The 15982-nt window shown below is 41.2% G+C and overlaps 1 protein-coding gene across 1 annotated transcript in view; it reads right to left on the bottom strand.

The window, feature by feature from the left end:
- Positions 1–15982, bottom strand: part of MYO9A (myosin IXA) — a 92209-nt gene that overhangs the window by 17106 nt on the left and 59121 nt on the right. Inside the window, exons 21-33 of the mRNA XM_083371214.1 lie at positions 15140–15262; positions 14099–14179; positions 13139–13249; positions 12654–12776; positions 12174–12323; positions 11344–11666; positions 9590–11218; positions 8637–8724; positions 7665–7877; positions 3058–3170; positions 2398–2555; positions 1356–1564; positions 579–695 (exon numbers count right to left, since the gene is read on the bottom strand). Of these exons, the coding sequence (XP_083227340.1) occupies positions 579–695; positions 1356–1564; positions 2398–2555; positions 3058–3170; positions 7665–7877; positions 8637–8724; positions 9590–11218; positions 11344–11666; positions 12174–12323; positions 12654–12776; positions 13139–13249; positions 14099–14179; positions 15140–15262 (3438 nt within the window). The remainder of the gene's footprint in view (positions 1–578; positions 696–1355; positions 1565–2397; positions 2556–3057; positions 3171–7664; positions 7878–8636; positions 8725–9589; positions 11219–11343; positions 11667–12173; positions 12324–12653; positions 12777–13138; positions 13250–14098; positions 14180–15139; positions 15263–15982) is intronic.

The following is a 15982-nucleotide window of genomic DNA, read 5'->3' as shown; positions in this document are numbered from 1 at the left end:
CTCAAGATGGAAGAAGGCTGCCCCAGAGCACGCATTGCTGTACCGAACTTTGAGGAAACTGGTACTATAAAAAAACGCATTGCATAAATTCTATTTGCACCGCTCTGAATGTCATTTCGCAATCCCACTTCCTATGGTTCTTGCTTGAACCACTCTTACTAATTTCATTACACAAATGACTCATTTGCTTTCGTTCTTTCTTCCATTTGCTATAATTTGGATGCCGAGACCTTTTATTTATTTATTTAGTTAGTACTGCGTGAAGAAGCATCTGCCTGAAACGCACACATTTGATTTTTTTTTCGGTCCCGCAGTTCTTCCTCCTTCTTTTTTTGCAAAAAGCAGAAAGAAAAGCTCTCTTTGTGACGTGACATACTACGATGCATGATAACGAGAAGAAGCGGGAACATCAGAAATAAATCTAGTTTCGCCTTCTACGAAACCCAATATATTCTCATTGTAAATAATGATCTCCCCAAACATTAAGAGATGCTTCTGCAGAGTTTGGCTGCACCAGGAACTCCTACCATTAGTACTTATTTTTTTTAAAAAAACCTAAAAGTAGTCATTTAACTTACTGCCAAAGCGGAAGAGTAGAAACTGAAGATATTTTGCCGGAATTCTTTCAAAGCTTTTTTAAATACCACGTCCACAAGAGTGTCCTTCTTACAGTCTTCGCTATCCAAATCATTCATCTGAAAACCATAAAAAATGAAATTAAGAGTGTTTTTTCAAAAGTTACCATGTGACAGATTCAATTTCCCAGGCAGAACTAAGATGGCTACATTAAGGTAACTATTTATAAGGCTACCCTGTTCTATTTAATGACCTAAATAGGATTCTGCTTGGTTTTGCTGGATCCAGACTTTGACTGTCCTGGGTCCAGATGTAGCAAAAGTTCTCCCAAAGAAGATACAGCAGTAACTTGCTTTATTCTTCCCTGTCAGGCAGAACACTAAAATCCTTCCAGATGCTTCTACCAAGACTAAGAACCAATACCGTCTAGGATTTATTCAGAAGCAAGGCCACCACTAGACCATGAACTGCTGTTCAAGAACTGGGAGAGAAAATCAGCCTGTTACGGCTGATATTTCATTCCATTTCAGCCTGACCTTCTTCTGCACTCACTTTCCCTTCTCTTACTTGTGTCTTGTTGGATTGCACGTCAAAGAGGCAAGCGCTATTTTTCTTTTAACTAAGCTTTGACAGACAGGAGAAAAATACGGCAGATAAAAGTCATCCATGAAGTCCATAAAATCAGCTTTTGAAGATAACAGTCTTCTGATTAAAAGCCAAGAATTATTCTTAGCTAGTGAAGCTGTAGATTTAGAGGTGTGTGTGTGTGTGTAAATTACCTTTTTCAAGAGGAACTCGTCCATGCTTTTCAAATCACTGGCACTCGTTATGATCTGAAGAGCGTCGTTCTGCCATTGTGCAGGTTCCATAGTTACGTTGCTAATTTTCAGGCTGCGTTTTCGCTTGACCTTTGGGGATGGCTCTTTGTTTTCTTTACATTCCCTTCGATAAATGCCGGACAGTTCAGGACTCCTTGGAGGATTCAGCTCTGTCATGTGCAAAGAAATACAAGTTTTGCTAAGAATCCCCCTGAGAAGAACGAGCAGAAGCTATCTTCCTAGTCGAGAAACAGGAAAATCATTTCTTTAGCCTAATGCAGGGGTAGGCAACCTCGGCTCTTTTATGACTCATGGACTTCAACTCCCAAAATTCCTGAGCCAGCTTGGCTGGCTCAGGAATTCTGGGAGTTGAAGTCCATGAGTCATAAAAGAGCCGAGTTTGCCTACCCTTGGCCTAATGGATGGAAACAGCTCATGCATGCATGCATGGATGAGATTTCCACCTTCACCTTCAATTTTCTAGGGAAATCCTAGCAAATTTTGGATTCAAGGAAAATTAGATTCTTCAAAGGAGAAGTTTGCTGGGGTCTGGAACAATGACCTCTGACAATAGTGAGGAGCAATTCGCAAATCTTTTGGATTTCTGACACTGGACCTGACTATCAAGACAACCGACTGATCAAGCCCTAAGTTGTTCTTTGAGAAAATATGTTACGTATTCACAATGTCTCCTGCACAAGACAGGAGTTGAATTTTGAGATTCTATGATTCTGTTACATCTCAGATAAGTCACAAAGCTGATTTGCCAAGCCAATCTTCGCATTTCTGAAACTCTGAATTACCACTTATGTTTCGGTCTTTGTAATCTACAGAAGAAACACGTTTCCTTATCAGCTCTCTAGCTGACATTTGTATTAAGCCAGTGTTTGTCAACCTTGGCAAGTTTAAGATGGGTGGACTTCAACTCCCAGAGTTCCACCTATCTTAAGGTGGAATTATCTTGTCAAGGTTGAGAAACCCTGTATTAAACTACCAGTTTTACCTTCCTCAAGCTGTAGACCTGGAATCATGTCTCTTCCTGATGCATCTTGGTCGGGATACAGTTCCAGCAGCTCTGACTGGGTAGAAAGCTTCTCTCGGCTTGTTTTCTTCTCCCCCTGCCTTCCTTTTCCCCAAAATCTCATCTTGGCTCTTTGAGGTCTATTAAACGATAAAATGGGAAGAGAAGTTTACTCAAGTCATGTGACCATAGGGGCACTGCAGTGGTTGTAAATCTGAGGACCAGTCGCAAAGTTACTTTTTTCCCAGCGCCTTCGTGACTTTGAACAGTTGCTAAACAAGGCTGTCATTAAGTGAGGGCTACTGGTAATGTTTTTTAATCTAATGTTTTCTATTATAGATCATCTGGAATTAAATAAAGGCAGTCCTTTTACTAATGGTCAGCACCCGTGAGATAGGTGCTTTTCCCTAATCTCCCAATCAGAGTTTGTGTCCAGACTTGTGAACAAAGATAGCTCTGCTTATGTCCTTCATTCTTCATCATTTCTCTCTTTCAGGCACGATAACTGAACCCTGTTGGATGGTGCTGAAGGACAAGTAGTTTAGTGAATTTTTTTAAAAAATGCAAAGAAAAAAAAACACCACCAAATCATATTTAATTCAGGCTTGGTATTCCCCCCCCCACTTGTTGGAGAATTTATACCTTCGGTCCACAGCTATGATTTTCTGGGCAACTGGCAGTTTCCCAATCTCTCCTTGAGACATTGTTTTGTGAAGCTTTGCTTGGCCTTCGTTGGACGCTGAACGTTGTAACATCTGAAATAATTTCAAACATAACAGATGCTCTAACGCTGATAGAATCGTTTGATATTCCAAGAAGACACAACTGAACTTTACAGCCCTTTCAATGTTTAAGCTGCTAATCCCCCCCCCACCCCTCACTATGAAAAAGACACTTTTAATTTGATTAATTTATGCTCGTTTCCTCGTAAACTAGAAGATGCAGCACAACATTCTGTTACTATTAGCTCAGGAAATCAATACTGAGAGGAATAGCAACACCTTAATGTAGGATTTTAATGCAAAACTAATTGGCTTTTGAATCAAAGCAGGCAATTACCAAAGGCAGTTATTCTTTTCGATTTCTGAGCTAAAAAAAAGTCTGCCTGAAGTATCTTTTGATTCTTTAAAAATCATATTCTAAAATAAAAATAATTTAAAAATAATAGGGTTTCCTGCCTGAGCAGAGGGTTGGACTAGATGACCTCTAAGGTCCCTTCCAACTTTATTATTATTATTAACTACTTCTTTGATGCATTCATGGAAATTGCTAGCTGGTGAACGTTATCTCCACTTCAGGTTTCTCACACACTGTACATAAAGTGCTGTTACAATAGAAAAGCTTGTTGTATGACTTTTTTTGTGAGAATAGACAAAAGCCTTTAATGGAAATTATATTTTTGCTTGAGAATAAATGAAATGGGATGGAGAATTGGATCTGACCACAAATTACGCTGCAGGCTTTGAAGTTCCTGTTCCTATGTTAGCACCAGATCAAAAATAATCTTTTTTGTCTTTAAAGAGTGGGATTTTGTTGGCAGGTTTAATTTTGCAGAAGGCCTTTTGGGGTGACTTTCAGCAACTTCAAGAAGGCTAGAAAAGGCCTTCATGTAAAAACCTGGAGAATTGCTGTTTGCTGTTGCAGGTGGCACGGAATTACTTAAAGGTTTGAATTGGTATAAAGCAGCTCTCCAAATCTAAAATAATTACGGTATTACTCTTAGACTCTCCCATTTCATTCATTGAAAATTCATTGTTTCCCTGCCTTTCATCGCTAATGAGAGAATGGTGGTTTTTAGATTAGCAGTAGGATGTTCTGGAATTCTTTCCCTGCTTTATGAAACTTGTCCTTTTTATAGAATTTCACGGTCTCTTTATTTTAGTATCTAAAGTATTTTATATATTGACATTATATAAATCTGAATAATTGGACTCTAATCCACAGAAATTTGTGCCACAATAAATCTCTTAGCCTTAAAGATTCCAGGAAGATTCCCTTTTCAGTTTGCCTAGGAACAGTAGTTCTTTTATCTTTTCACAACATTTAATAGTTCACACTGGGGGGAGGGGGTGGGGAAAATCCTTTGATTATTATAAATAATATGGAAATTTATATAGTTGACTCATTGCTGAAACATCAGAAGACCCAGTTAGGGACAGATTATCATTGAGACAATCTATCTATGATGGTTGTTAAGACTCAACACAGACTTGGTGGCACATAATCAATAATTCAAAATATACGTGACTAGTAAACTTTCAGAAAAATGGCCACTCAAAAGGAAAACAAGAAGAGTGAGAGACCGTTATATTCCAGCACTCATGGATCAATTACTTTCCATTTGCAATTGCAAAAAAATACTTTACAGTGATAATTCTGAGGATGGTAAATACGTTTTTCACATAAAATGTTATGCTGAATCTGCTAAAACAGGACTGTGAACTGCTGCCCTCCAGATCTAATTTCATCTCAGCAGGGAACGCTGACAGTATTAGTTAATGCAAAGGATACGGCTTCTAATAAAAGTCTTTTTAGAGTTTTATAATTGTCAAATTTTGAAAAATATAATTCACAAACACCCCCCCAAAAAGGGGGGGGGGAACACTGATAAATAAAGCATGCACTAGAATTTGGCTTGAGATACCCATCTGGAAAACCACTCTTACATCTTTAGCTGCTCTGATTCAATTTGTTCTCAATTTTAACAAGAAAGAGTAAGCCCTTATAACTACTATTATTTTCCTAGCTCACTTGCGAAAGAAAGAAAGAAAGAAAGAAAGAAAGAAAGAAAGAAAGAAAGAAATCCATTTCCATCCTTAACAAAAACCGCATTCAAGAGACGTTAATAGCAGGAATAGCATAATCCCCTAATTCTTCTGCATACTGAGAAGATAATGTGGGAGCTATATTTCCATAAAGATTTTTTTTTAAAGATATGCACCCTCTGTCTCTTCTTAAATGAGTGGATTTAAGACCTATTTCAGCTGCATTACTGGAGACAAAAAGCAAAATCCAGACAAGTTGTAACAACAGCAGGTCCTGCCAGAATGTTAAGGAATTCAAAATATTTCAGGTTCCTTTTTTTAAAAAAACAAAAACAACCCCAAACCCAAACATTATTTCTGCAATATTCGATCCTATGCATGCTTAAATTGGCATAGTGGCAATCAGGGCTTTTTTTGTCAAAGAACACTCAGAACGGAGTTCCGGCACCTTTTTTGGATGGAACCTTGTAGGGTAGGCAAAGAGGGTTGTATGAGATCCGGCACCTTTTTGTTTTACAAAAAAAAGCGCTGGTGACAATCATTCTAACCTTCCCTCCAAGCCTTATCCACGCCAATTGATCAGCTAGCCAAAAGCAGAATAGCTGACATTTAATAAGGAAAAAGAAAAATCGATGCCAAACATATTGTAATGTACTCAAAGATGATGAGCAATGTGCAAAAAATGGGAAAAACAGTGACTTGCGGGGCTTTTGTTCGTCCACAACTGGTGTGGAGGTGATAACCTATTCCTCCTGACATTAATCAACCCTGTGCTAGCAAAAGGGAGCTCCTTAACTGATCCACCTCTTGTGCTGAAAGCTCAGAATAAACAACCTTCCTTTCATGTGCTGAAAAATATGCACCAATGTGACCTGATTAAAAACAGCCTCGGCAAATACCAGCCATTAATTTTCTGGACAGTAATGAGCTGCACGAAAATTTATCAGTCTAACAACACAGTTGATGGCCTTTTCCGAAACAACTAAAAAGACAGACAGGGAAAATAAAAAATACACAACCCAACGACAAAACAACTTTAAAAAACAAACAAACCCACAGATGACAATTTCAAAACACATTTGAGCACTATTACATATCCGAGCAATATTACGAATTACACTTAGACATCTGTAGTTTACCCTTCCTATGTAACAGCGGTCGTGAAATTCAGCGTAAAACTTAAGAAAGCAGAGCTTGATTTTGCATGCAGATGCGAGCAGGTGTGCTAAACCGCTAGTGAAAAAGCTGATGGGGGCGTCAAGGAGAAAGGATGGAAGGAGAAAGGATGCGACATAATTGAAGATTCTAGGGCTATTTGCATGCAGATAGCATCTGTTAAATGGCGGCAGGAGAGTCAAAAGATGGTTTTGAAAAAGTGGGAGGAACGAGGCTCCTTTTGAGGAAAGAGCTCTCCAAGCAAACAGCGAACCTAGCACCTTGACAACTCAACCACGATTCCCGGTCTGAAACTACTTAAGGTTGGTGGAAAGAGCTTCCAAGAACACAGCACGTTCTCTCTGAATTATGCAGTCTGGAGCAACTGGGCTGCCTGGCCTCACCACTGCTGCAGGAAAGGATTTCACAATCTTCCCGAGGACGACCGAATTAAGTGGAAACATTATCTTGCATGCTCTTAAAACATCTCAGTGGGAGTGACAAGCAGGAAAGTTCATGGGGAATTAAAAAAAAGTATGCTTTTTAAGCATTTTATTCACGATGTCCCCGCTAACCTTTCAGTTTTCTCCCTGTGCTACTAAAGCCACCACATTTCTAGCTGCTCCACCGAAGGCTGCATTTCATCCCAAAGTAGACTCCAGTCTATCTTCTGCCTGAAACAGGGTGGAAACTGGCAAGCTAAGCAAATATAATGCTCAGCCTTCTCCATCTTTACTTCCTCAAAACGCAGCATGGAAGGGGATGATGGGAGTACGACTGCAGGGACCTACTGAAGAAGCCGTCGCTAAGGGATATTCTACAACTTTGCCTAAACCTTGACGCCGAGAGGCATCAGCACTGGGTGACTGTGTTCTTAGAGGTTACCATCCAATAATATCCATTACCGGATTTTTATTTTATTTATTTATTTTTTAAATTCCATTTATATCCCGCCCTTCTCCGAAGACTCAGGGCGGCTTACAAGCTTAGCAGTAGCCTTCATTCTATGTATATGCCTGCTTATTAGGGCTTTCACACACACCCCAAGCGGCATTATTACAAAGTCAGCTTAATTGCCCCCAACAATCTGGGTCCTCATTTTACCTACCTCGGAAGGATGGAAGGCTGAGTCGACCTTGAGCCTGGTGGGACTCGAACCTGCACTAATTGCAGGCAGCTGGTGTTACTTAAGGAGGCATTAGCCCACTGCTCCACCAAGGCTCTTGTTATGGGAGAAACGGCAAGAGGAAGTGTCAGTTCTGCTGAGGGTTAGCCGAGAGATGCCTGCCCCCCCACCCCACTCCTACAACTGTTTGTGGAACATATTACCATTTCAGAGTCACTGTGGCAGGGCTGCTTGAGCCTGACTGCACAACCAGGCTCAAGGTGTGGTGGATGCTCAAAGGAGAGAAGGAATTCAAGATTGTCATCACAATCCTCTTCCTCTGTGTCCCCCTCCCAATCAGCAAAAGCACCTCTAGTCAAGAAATTCGAGCGTGTCCGTGCCATGCGGGCTTTCTTTTTATGGACTGGTCGGGCAACCTGCTTGACACCAAATGATAAAAACAGATGATATGGAATGAACAAACAAAACAAAACAAAACGACAACAACCCAAAAAAAAAAAACACAAGTCAAAGGATAAGGAACGTGGAACCAAATGGGTTGGGTTTTTTTTTTGCTTCCGTTTTTGTTTTTAACAAAAAAAGATCCTCCGAGTGCATCATTTGTTTAAACAACGTGCTAAGTTGGTTCTCAACAAAGGAAGGAAGGACAGCGGGGGTGGGGGGAGGGAAAACCCCACATACGGGAAAAGTAGAAATGATGCCCTTGTTGGGTTTAATATTGTTTTGTTGATGAGCCAGTTCAGACAGAACATGGCCCTGGTTCTCAGCGAAGTGGTGGCTGAGTTGCAGCTTAAAATGCAAGGGGAGATTCCCCTGGCACAAAAATCTAGATAATCTGATGCCAGAGAGGAAATCTGCGACTAGTCACTAGATTCTTCCTTGTTTCCTATATGCAGTGCTTGTTTCAACACGCAATTACGGGAGCCCCTGCTGACAATCTGAAGTGTACAGCTGAGAAACAGGTTTGCTACCGTATTAAAAACTAGGTCAAAAATTCAAAAAAAATAAATACTGTGATATAATAGCACTCTTTAATCTTACATTTGCTTTCCAGCTGACAAGACCCTGTATTCCTTCCTACAGATCACCGCATGCTAACAGGATTGATGGTTTGGGGGAGATAGCTGGGAGAAATAAGTTGATTTACTGCTGGAGGGAAAAAAAACATTTCTTACCTCTCCTCTGTCTGTTCTGGAAAGTTTCAATGGCTTTTTCTGTTCTTCTTTTGGAAGAAGCAGAGGTGCTGAAGATCCTTTATTAAAACTAAAAAACAAAACAATTGCAAACTTACTTGCAGTAGACCATACATAGCCCAAAGTCATTAGCATGGGAAAGCAGTGACCAACTTCCTACAAAGCTACTGTATTGGGTTTCCGTAGAACAGCAAAGGTAGTGCCTTGTGATTTTATTGCTATTTAGTTCAGTCATCTAGAGTATGGGCGTTAAATGTGTGGAGTCTAAAGGAATCAGACATTGCACACATAGCTTGCATGTCTTTTACTGAGAATTCAATTGATATTCTTATCTATATATTTCTGTTTGTAAGGTTTGAAGCCAGCAAAGTGGGGAGTCCCTATTTTGTAAACGTTGGATGGATGGGAGAGAGATTCAAGGCCATGAAAAGAGCAGCCGAAGATCCGTTAACTTGAAAAGACAGGAGGAAGAGACCCAGGATCTGAACCTTGGGACTGACATAAATACGAGGGGTCCTCGGTGCTCTCTTGAGGTTGGTTGGTTGTTTCTCCAGACTTTTCATTACCCAAACTATGTACACCCTAGCACTGATGATGTTACCTAGATTGGTAATGAAATGTCTGCAAGAAAACCACCAAGCTCAGAGAGCACCAAGGACCTCTCATTTCTACCCTGAACTACAAATACTCTCCTCTATCATGTGTGGAGGGAGAGGGAGGGAGGGAGGGAGGGAGGGAGGGAGGGAGAGAGAGAGAGAGAGAGAGAGAGAGAGAGAGAGAGAGAGAGAGAGAGAGAGAGAGAGAGAGTTTTACAGCCATGTCTGCCTGCTACTCTCCTTCTCCCTCGGTTTTCTTCTAAGGCTGCCATTTTGAAGGAAGATCCAAGTAGCAGTTTTATGAAAGTGTAACATACAAGCATCCATTATCGTACTCACGTGTTGCCCAAATGAGTATCCTTTGGCGTAAAGAAAATGGAACCAACTCTGCTTTCCTTGCCCTGGCTAGGAATTCGAGGCAATCGGAACCGCTTCTCCCTCGCAGGTAGATTGCTGACCCTTTCCTGAGACTCGGCACCCAAATTCAACCAATCGGTTCCAACAGATTCCAGGGTGACCGGCGTCAGACCTTCTTCCTTTTTGTCTGGGATCGTGGGGATGGCCTTCTCCTTCAGCGCCATCTGGCAAATAGGGGGGCTTCCCTTTTTGGGGCCAGTAGGAGAGTTAAGGTTCACCGATGGGGTGGTTTCTGCACTTGTTGCAAGTCTTAGTTCTCCCTTGACTGGAGGAGAACCAAGAACCATTTTCTTAGGTGAGGTGAGAGGGGTTCCATGGCAGGAGTCCCGAATCCTGTTCTGTTCGTTCTCTTGTCTCTGAAGCTCTTCAAAAACTTTCTGCTGCTTCCCCAAAATTTCTGTCTGCCTTCGTATTTGCTCCATCATCTCTTTTTCGTTCTGCATCTGCTTCCGTTTCTGGCGTTCTTCTTTCTCAACGTTTAACTTCTCCAGCTTTTCGATAACCCCATCCGAGAGATGCACTCCTGTAGCTGGAACAGCTGGGCATTCTCCACTGCCGGACATTCGGCCGTCTTCGTGTAAAGCTGTACTCTGTGTGGCCCTTTGCAGTTGAGGATTTTTTGGGGCGTCTGGGAAAAAAAAACTGCTCTCCATTTCCATCTGTTTGTTTCTTAGGTTATTGTCCCTCACTGAATGGCCAACTTTCAACTTGTCCTGTGGCGGAAGATAAAATGTAGGCAAACTAATGGAAATCAATGGGACTCTTGTATGCACGTTGGAGACAATGTCATAAGGGTCACAAACTGGCCGCTCTTTAGCAGCCAGGCAGTCAGGCAATTCGGAACTTGAGATTGACCTCTTTCTCTCCGACATATTTTTATTGATAGTAGCAGCAGCAGCAGTAGCAAATTTGGAGATGTCTTTGTCATCTTCATCATCATCTTCATCATCATCGTCATCAAATTTTGGGCTATCGTGTAGTGATTCTCTGAGATTTACATTGTGATCCTGAGATGAGAAGGGGTCCTGGCTTAGCTTCTCGAGACTTCCCTGAGAGCTTTTACTCCTCGGAGTTCTTTGAGGAGACGGCACCCCTTCAGAAACAAGCTCAGGGGACAACTGATGCTCCTCCGAGGGAGACGTTCCACTAGTGGATCGAACCTTCAGCAGCTCCAAACTAAAAATGGCTTGCTCCAGTTCGCGCATCCGCCGGCTCTCTCGCTTTGCACGAACTCCTTTTTTTTGGTTGAGGTCTTCCAGGGACTTTGGTCTTTCTCTTACAAGAACTTCTTCTTCCATGCTCATCCCGCTCTGGCTGTTGGCCCTCTCATGATGTTTGTGTAAAGAATCTGACGGATCGATTCCATTGTCCGTCACCGATTTAGAGTCTTTTGCGGCTTTCACTCTATTTTGAAATGAATTCTCCTTCCATTCAGAAGACTCTGAATCCTTAATATCCGAGCTATGGCCTAGCATTAGTTTATTATCTTTACTTGTTAGCCTATTCTTTAGCGAGGCTTCACTCAGTCGCTGCTCTTTTAATGTGGTAAACCTGTTTAAAGAAGGATAGATAGAGAAAGAGCTCAGTTATGATGATCGCCCATTTAGTCCCAATAATTCTCAAGGTCTTCTTTTGTTTAGACACACGTGTCCTTTCCTAAACACCGCATGCCTTACCTCTGCCGGGCTTTGTAGCCTCTATAGGCTGCTTGCAACAAAATGATTTTGTTCCTTTTGGCCCTGTAGAGAGTCCTCGTGCGGTAGCTCCGCCAGTGCGCCTGAATAGATGTTGCTGCCGCGTGCCGACGTCTTAAGCAGTCCTTCCAAGAGCTCTGGATAAGGAAGCCTGCAATCCGCATCTGCTGGAATCTTCGCCGTGCCATGTAGCCTCGCCAGTATGCCTGAAGGACCACAGCCGCTTGCTCTAAAAAGGCTGAATTGTGCAGAGATTCTTCCTCTGTTTCAGCTTGCTTTCTTTTCTGATAACGACGCCAAGAATGCTGCCCAGGGAATTACAAAAAAAAAGAAAAAAAAGAAATACTTTATTGACACAACGATGAGTTTTTATCCGAAGCCGTTAGCTGGAATAGTTCTGGGTAAGATATTTCTAACCCTTAAGTAGTAATTTTTAATATTATGATACTCCAATTCGTTACAAAAAAGTTTACGTTTACTGGTTACAAGCATTTTAAAGCGCTGGGTTTTAATGCAGACAGAAGTATATACCAATCCATACAAGAATTTTGAACTGGCAGGGTGGATGAAGAAAAATAGTCAATTGAAGAATAGTCAGTAATTTTCTTGCACGTGGTTATGGATACATTGAATAAACCCCTCCAGTTCTAAAGAAAGCTGGCTTAAGGTTTGATGCATCGTATGAATCCAGAAAAAGGATAAATTCAATAACTAGCTTAACTGTGTTGTGTAAAGGCAACAATATCTATGTTGAGAGTAAGGTAAACATCCTCAAGGTTTAAATTTAAAAACAACATACAAGTGACCCCCACCTGTATGAGCACGGCAGCCTGCCTCATGCTCAGGAATTGCCTTCTGTACAGCATTGTCCGGAACCAGCTTTGCAATAAGATAATCCTTTGCAAGACTTCCTCGTGCAACAGTCCTTGCAAAAGCTGTCGTCCCTGTTCCTTCATGAACACCTGATGGATAATTATCACAATTAATGTCATTCCCTTTGCTATTAGCAACCTGACAGACATATGTGGGGTTTTTTTCCAGTAAAATATCTGCAACTGTGCATGTGTTGAAAGAACCACATAGATTCTTCCAGTGTTTGTTTTTTCACAAAGAGATTAATTAAGTTCTAATCATCCCTCAGATATAAGGATAAACAAATAGGATCTTTGAAATCCAAGTTGTAGAAGTTACCTCAGTCCACGGGACTTTTTTTTTTTTTAAGGACACGTGAGGAAAGAACATCACAAAATCCCCCTTTTGAAAGGTGTCTAGAAACAGTTGTTGGACCTTACCATCGTTCGCCCAACTTGGTAACTATCTGAGTTGGTGTTTGTCTTTCTGAAGAAGCTGTCAATATTCTGCTTAGATGGGGCAGTGCCTCGTGGGAGAAGTACGTGGAAGTGGTCTACAAAATCCTGGCAATTTAGACACATCATCACCATATTGTTACATTTATAAACTCTTCATGTGTCAAACATAAAAGAAAGTCATGTTAGCAAATTGTATATAAACTTTTCAATACCTAAACCTTAAAGATCGTCACTTGGATCTTGAAGAAATACAAACAGGCTGAGGCAGCTGACAAGAAATACTGCCATGCACAACTCTGTCAATTCGGAAATAGATTTGGATTTACAAATAGCTCCAGCAACAACCTGGCATTTATTTTTATTTTTTTAATAAAACCAATTAAACAAAACCCAGCCAACTCATCTGCTTTCAGGCTCTTTAAACTCTCACCATAACCTTTCAGAGAATCAAGAAAGAACAATCTCACCTGGAAAGAATATTTACAGCTATATCCTGATTGTCGGATGTGCACTGTCTCAAGCATTCCTGTGTAACGCAGCTGTCTAAGCACCAAGTTATCACTGAACCTCAAGGGCAGCTGAAAAAGCAAAATACACAATTTGAGCCAACTCGCCTACAGAACCAGTTGTGCATGATAACTCATTTCCAAGTTTCCGTGTTTTTAAATGGAGCCAACACACTGTCACAAAGTAGCAAATCGTCCCACTTTTTAAGTCTAACAGTAATGTACAGTTTTGTCCACATCACTGCGGACAAGAAACTGAATCGGTCTCAAACAGAATATGCGATTATCTACAAGCTTGGCTTAATGCCTATCTTAGTGTCAACATCAATGCAGATGTTAATCCTGTGCCATATTTAGCAACAAAAAGGCAACAGGAAGTTAATAGCATTGCTGATGAAATCAGGAATATTGTGTCACGATACGCCTAATAGTCACTGAACAGGTCGGAACTTTCACACCCCTGGTTGAGAGCCTAACAATCTGTTCCACTCATAATTTGTCACAGCCAGATAACCTCACATCTATAAACTCTGCACTCACAGTTCTAGCCAAGAGCCAAATTGGAAGGAAAAGAAAATCATAAACATTCCACATTAATATTGCTTCCATAATATGTTTTCATCCAGCAGATAATAGGGGAATGTTTTATACATCCACCAAAATTATTCAGTCTGCAGATTGATTCACTAAATGCATATCAAAAATTAGGGATTTTAAAGTTAACTTTTCTCCATTACTATCTGCGCGGACTTAAAAGATCTGGTATCTCATTTTGATATTTGCTATTTTAACCTGCCTTTGTGTTATGATTGGTCTTAGGGAGGGCGTCTTATTCTACTTTCGGTAATCTTTAGCTATGTGACAAATTGCAGGCTGACTATCTTTCAGCTGCAAATCATTCGGCGTTGGGGAAAGGTTTACCTTCTCCGCGTTGGAGCGAATGCATTTGACAAAATAGGGCTCGGCCTGCCCCAAAGTCTCCATCAACTTGGTAAGTGATGCCTGGAGAACAAAACATAACATTGGCTACTGCTGCTGCTGATGGTGGTGGTGATGATGATGATAATAATAATAATAATATTGAACTATGTCCAAAAACTTCGCAAAATACATCAAGAAATTGCAGCTTCCTGCAATAATTCCAGCAAAGCTACAAAAAACTGTGCTACTCGGAACATCTTAGATTTTAAGGAGATACCTGGTTGATACCTAGGATGCTGGCAGCAACCCGTGTCAACCATTAGTGCCAGTCAATTTGAGTGTTCAGTTGACTGAGTTTCATGTTTTATGAATAAAAGTTTTATAATAATAATATAGAGTTGGAAGGGAATTTGGAGGTCTTCTAGTCCAACCCCCTGCCCAGGCAGGAAACCCTATACCAAATCAGACAAATGGTTACCCAGTCTCTTCTTAGGAACTTCTGCAATCAGTTTTGCAGTAAACTTTTGCAATCACGATTTAGGCTTTGTTGAAAACAGAAGCAGATATCCCAATAAAACCATCTAGCAGCAGCTGCTGTGCTCACAGTGCAGAAAAGAGGGCGGATTCAACGGAGGCGCTGAAATTTGTTCACGCTTAACTACAAGCTTTCGTTAGTGTAGAGAGCGAGCCGGCTTGGTGCCATTATCTAGGCCAGCATGTGAAGATTCCCTCCTCCCACTGAACCAGCCCAAAATAACCTTCCTTTTTCCTGAAAGTAGAGCCTCCCAGGGTTTTTCTAACTTAACAGGTTCCATGACAACTGATGGGTTCCATGGAAAACAAGAGGGGTTCCCCCCCCTAAAAACCTATTTTTTTTAAAAAAAAAAATCTCTAGAGCTTTGCCTCTTGATCAGCTGTTTCCGAGCGTTTCTTTTCCTAACCAACAAAATCCACAGCTTGAAAACCTTTGACTGACATGTGGGGTTTTTTTCTTCTTCCCCGAATGTATACTTCTTAACCAAACAACTGCAAGGAAGTAACCTGGAACTGGGCACTGATGCTTGGCGGTTTCTTCTTCTTGTGAAGATGGAGAAGAGACTTTGTGATACGGTCATGGAGAGTCAGGTTTGTCAGATGCTTCAGGGATTTCACCTCCAGCAAGTTCTGAGGAAGCAGAGAAGCAGAAAAATTTGGGAGAAGCTCTCAGCATAAACCAGTGCAAGAGATAACCTTCAGACAGGCATACGTCTGAATGTAGGCTACAAACAAACTTCCATCCCAGCTTTTTGCCCTGGATCCCAAAGAAGGTTAACCAGCATAGGAGTTATCATATAATTGGTAATAGGTTGCCGTATTTCTGCCATGTTCCACAAATTACTTATGGATGCACGTATGGATGCATGCAGACTTGTTACATCCACTCTTTTTGGATGGAGTTACATTATGGATGATATCCTGTAAGCAAATGAGTAGATGATCTGTATGCAACATTTTGAATAAGTATTTGTGTGCAGGGCTTGTAATTTTTTTATATCACGTGGGGAAAGGCTATCATGCCTGATGTGGCTCTTAACTTGATCCATTAGAAGTGCTTACAGCCAAGTAATTCAGGGGTTCCCAACTGGGGGTGCGAGATATTCCAGAGGGTGTGAAAACCTGGCCTTAGAAGTTTCAAAATTAGAGTGTATATCCCAGTTGCAATGTATGGCTGTGAAAGTTGGACCATAAGAAAGGCTGAGTGCCAAAGAATTGAGGCCTTTGAACTATGGTGCTGGAGAAGACTCCTGCGAGTCCCTTGGACTGCAAGGTGATCAAACTGGCCAGTCCTAGAGGAGATCAACCCTGACTGCTCTTTAGAAGGCCAGATCCTGAAGTTGAAATTCA

The sequence above is a fragment of the Vipera ursinii genome (assembly GCF_947247035.1).
Source record: "Vipera ursinii genome assembly, chromosome: 11".
Classification (NCBI taxonomy): Eukaryota; Metazoa; Chordata; class Lepidosauria; order Squamata; family Viperidae; genus Vipera; species Vipera ursinii.
Note: the sequence above shows the minus strand (reverse complement) of the source record. Positions and strands in the feature narration are given on the sequence as shown.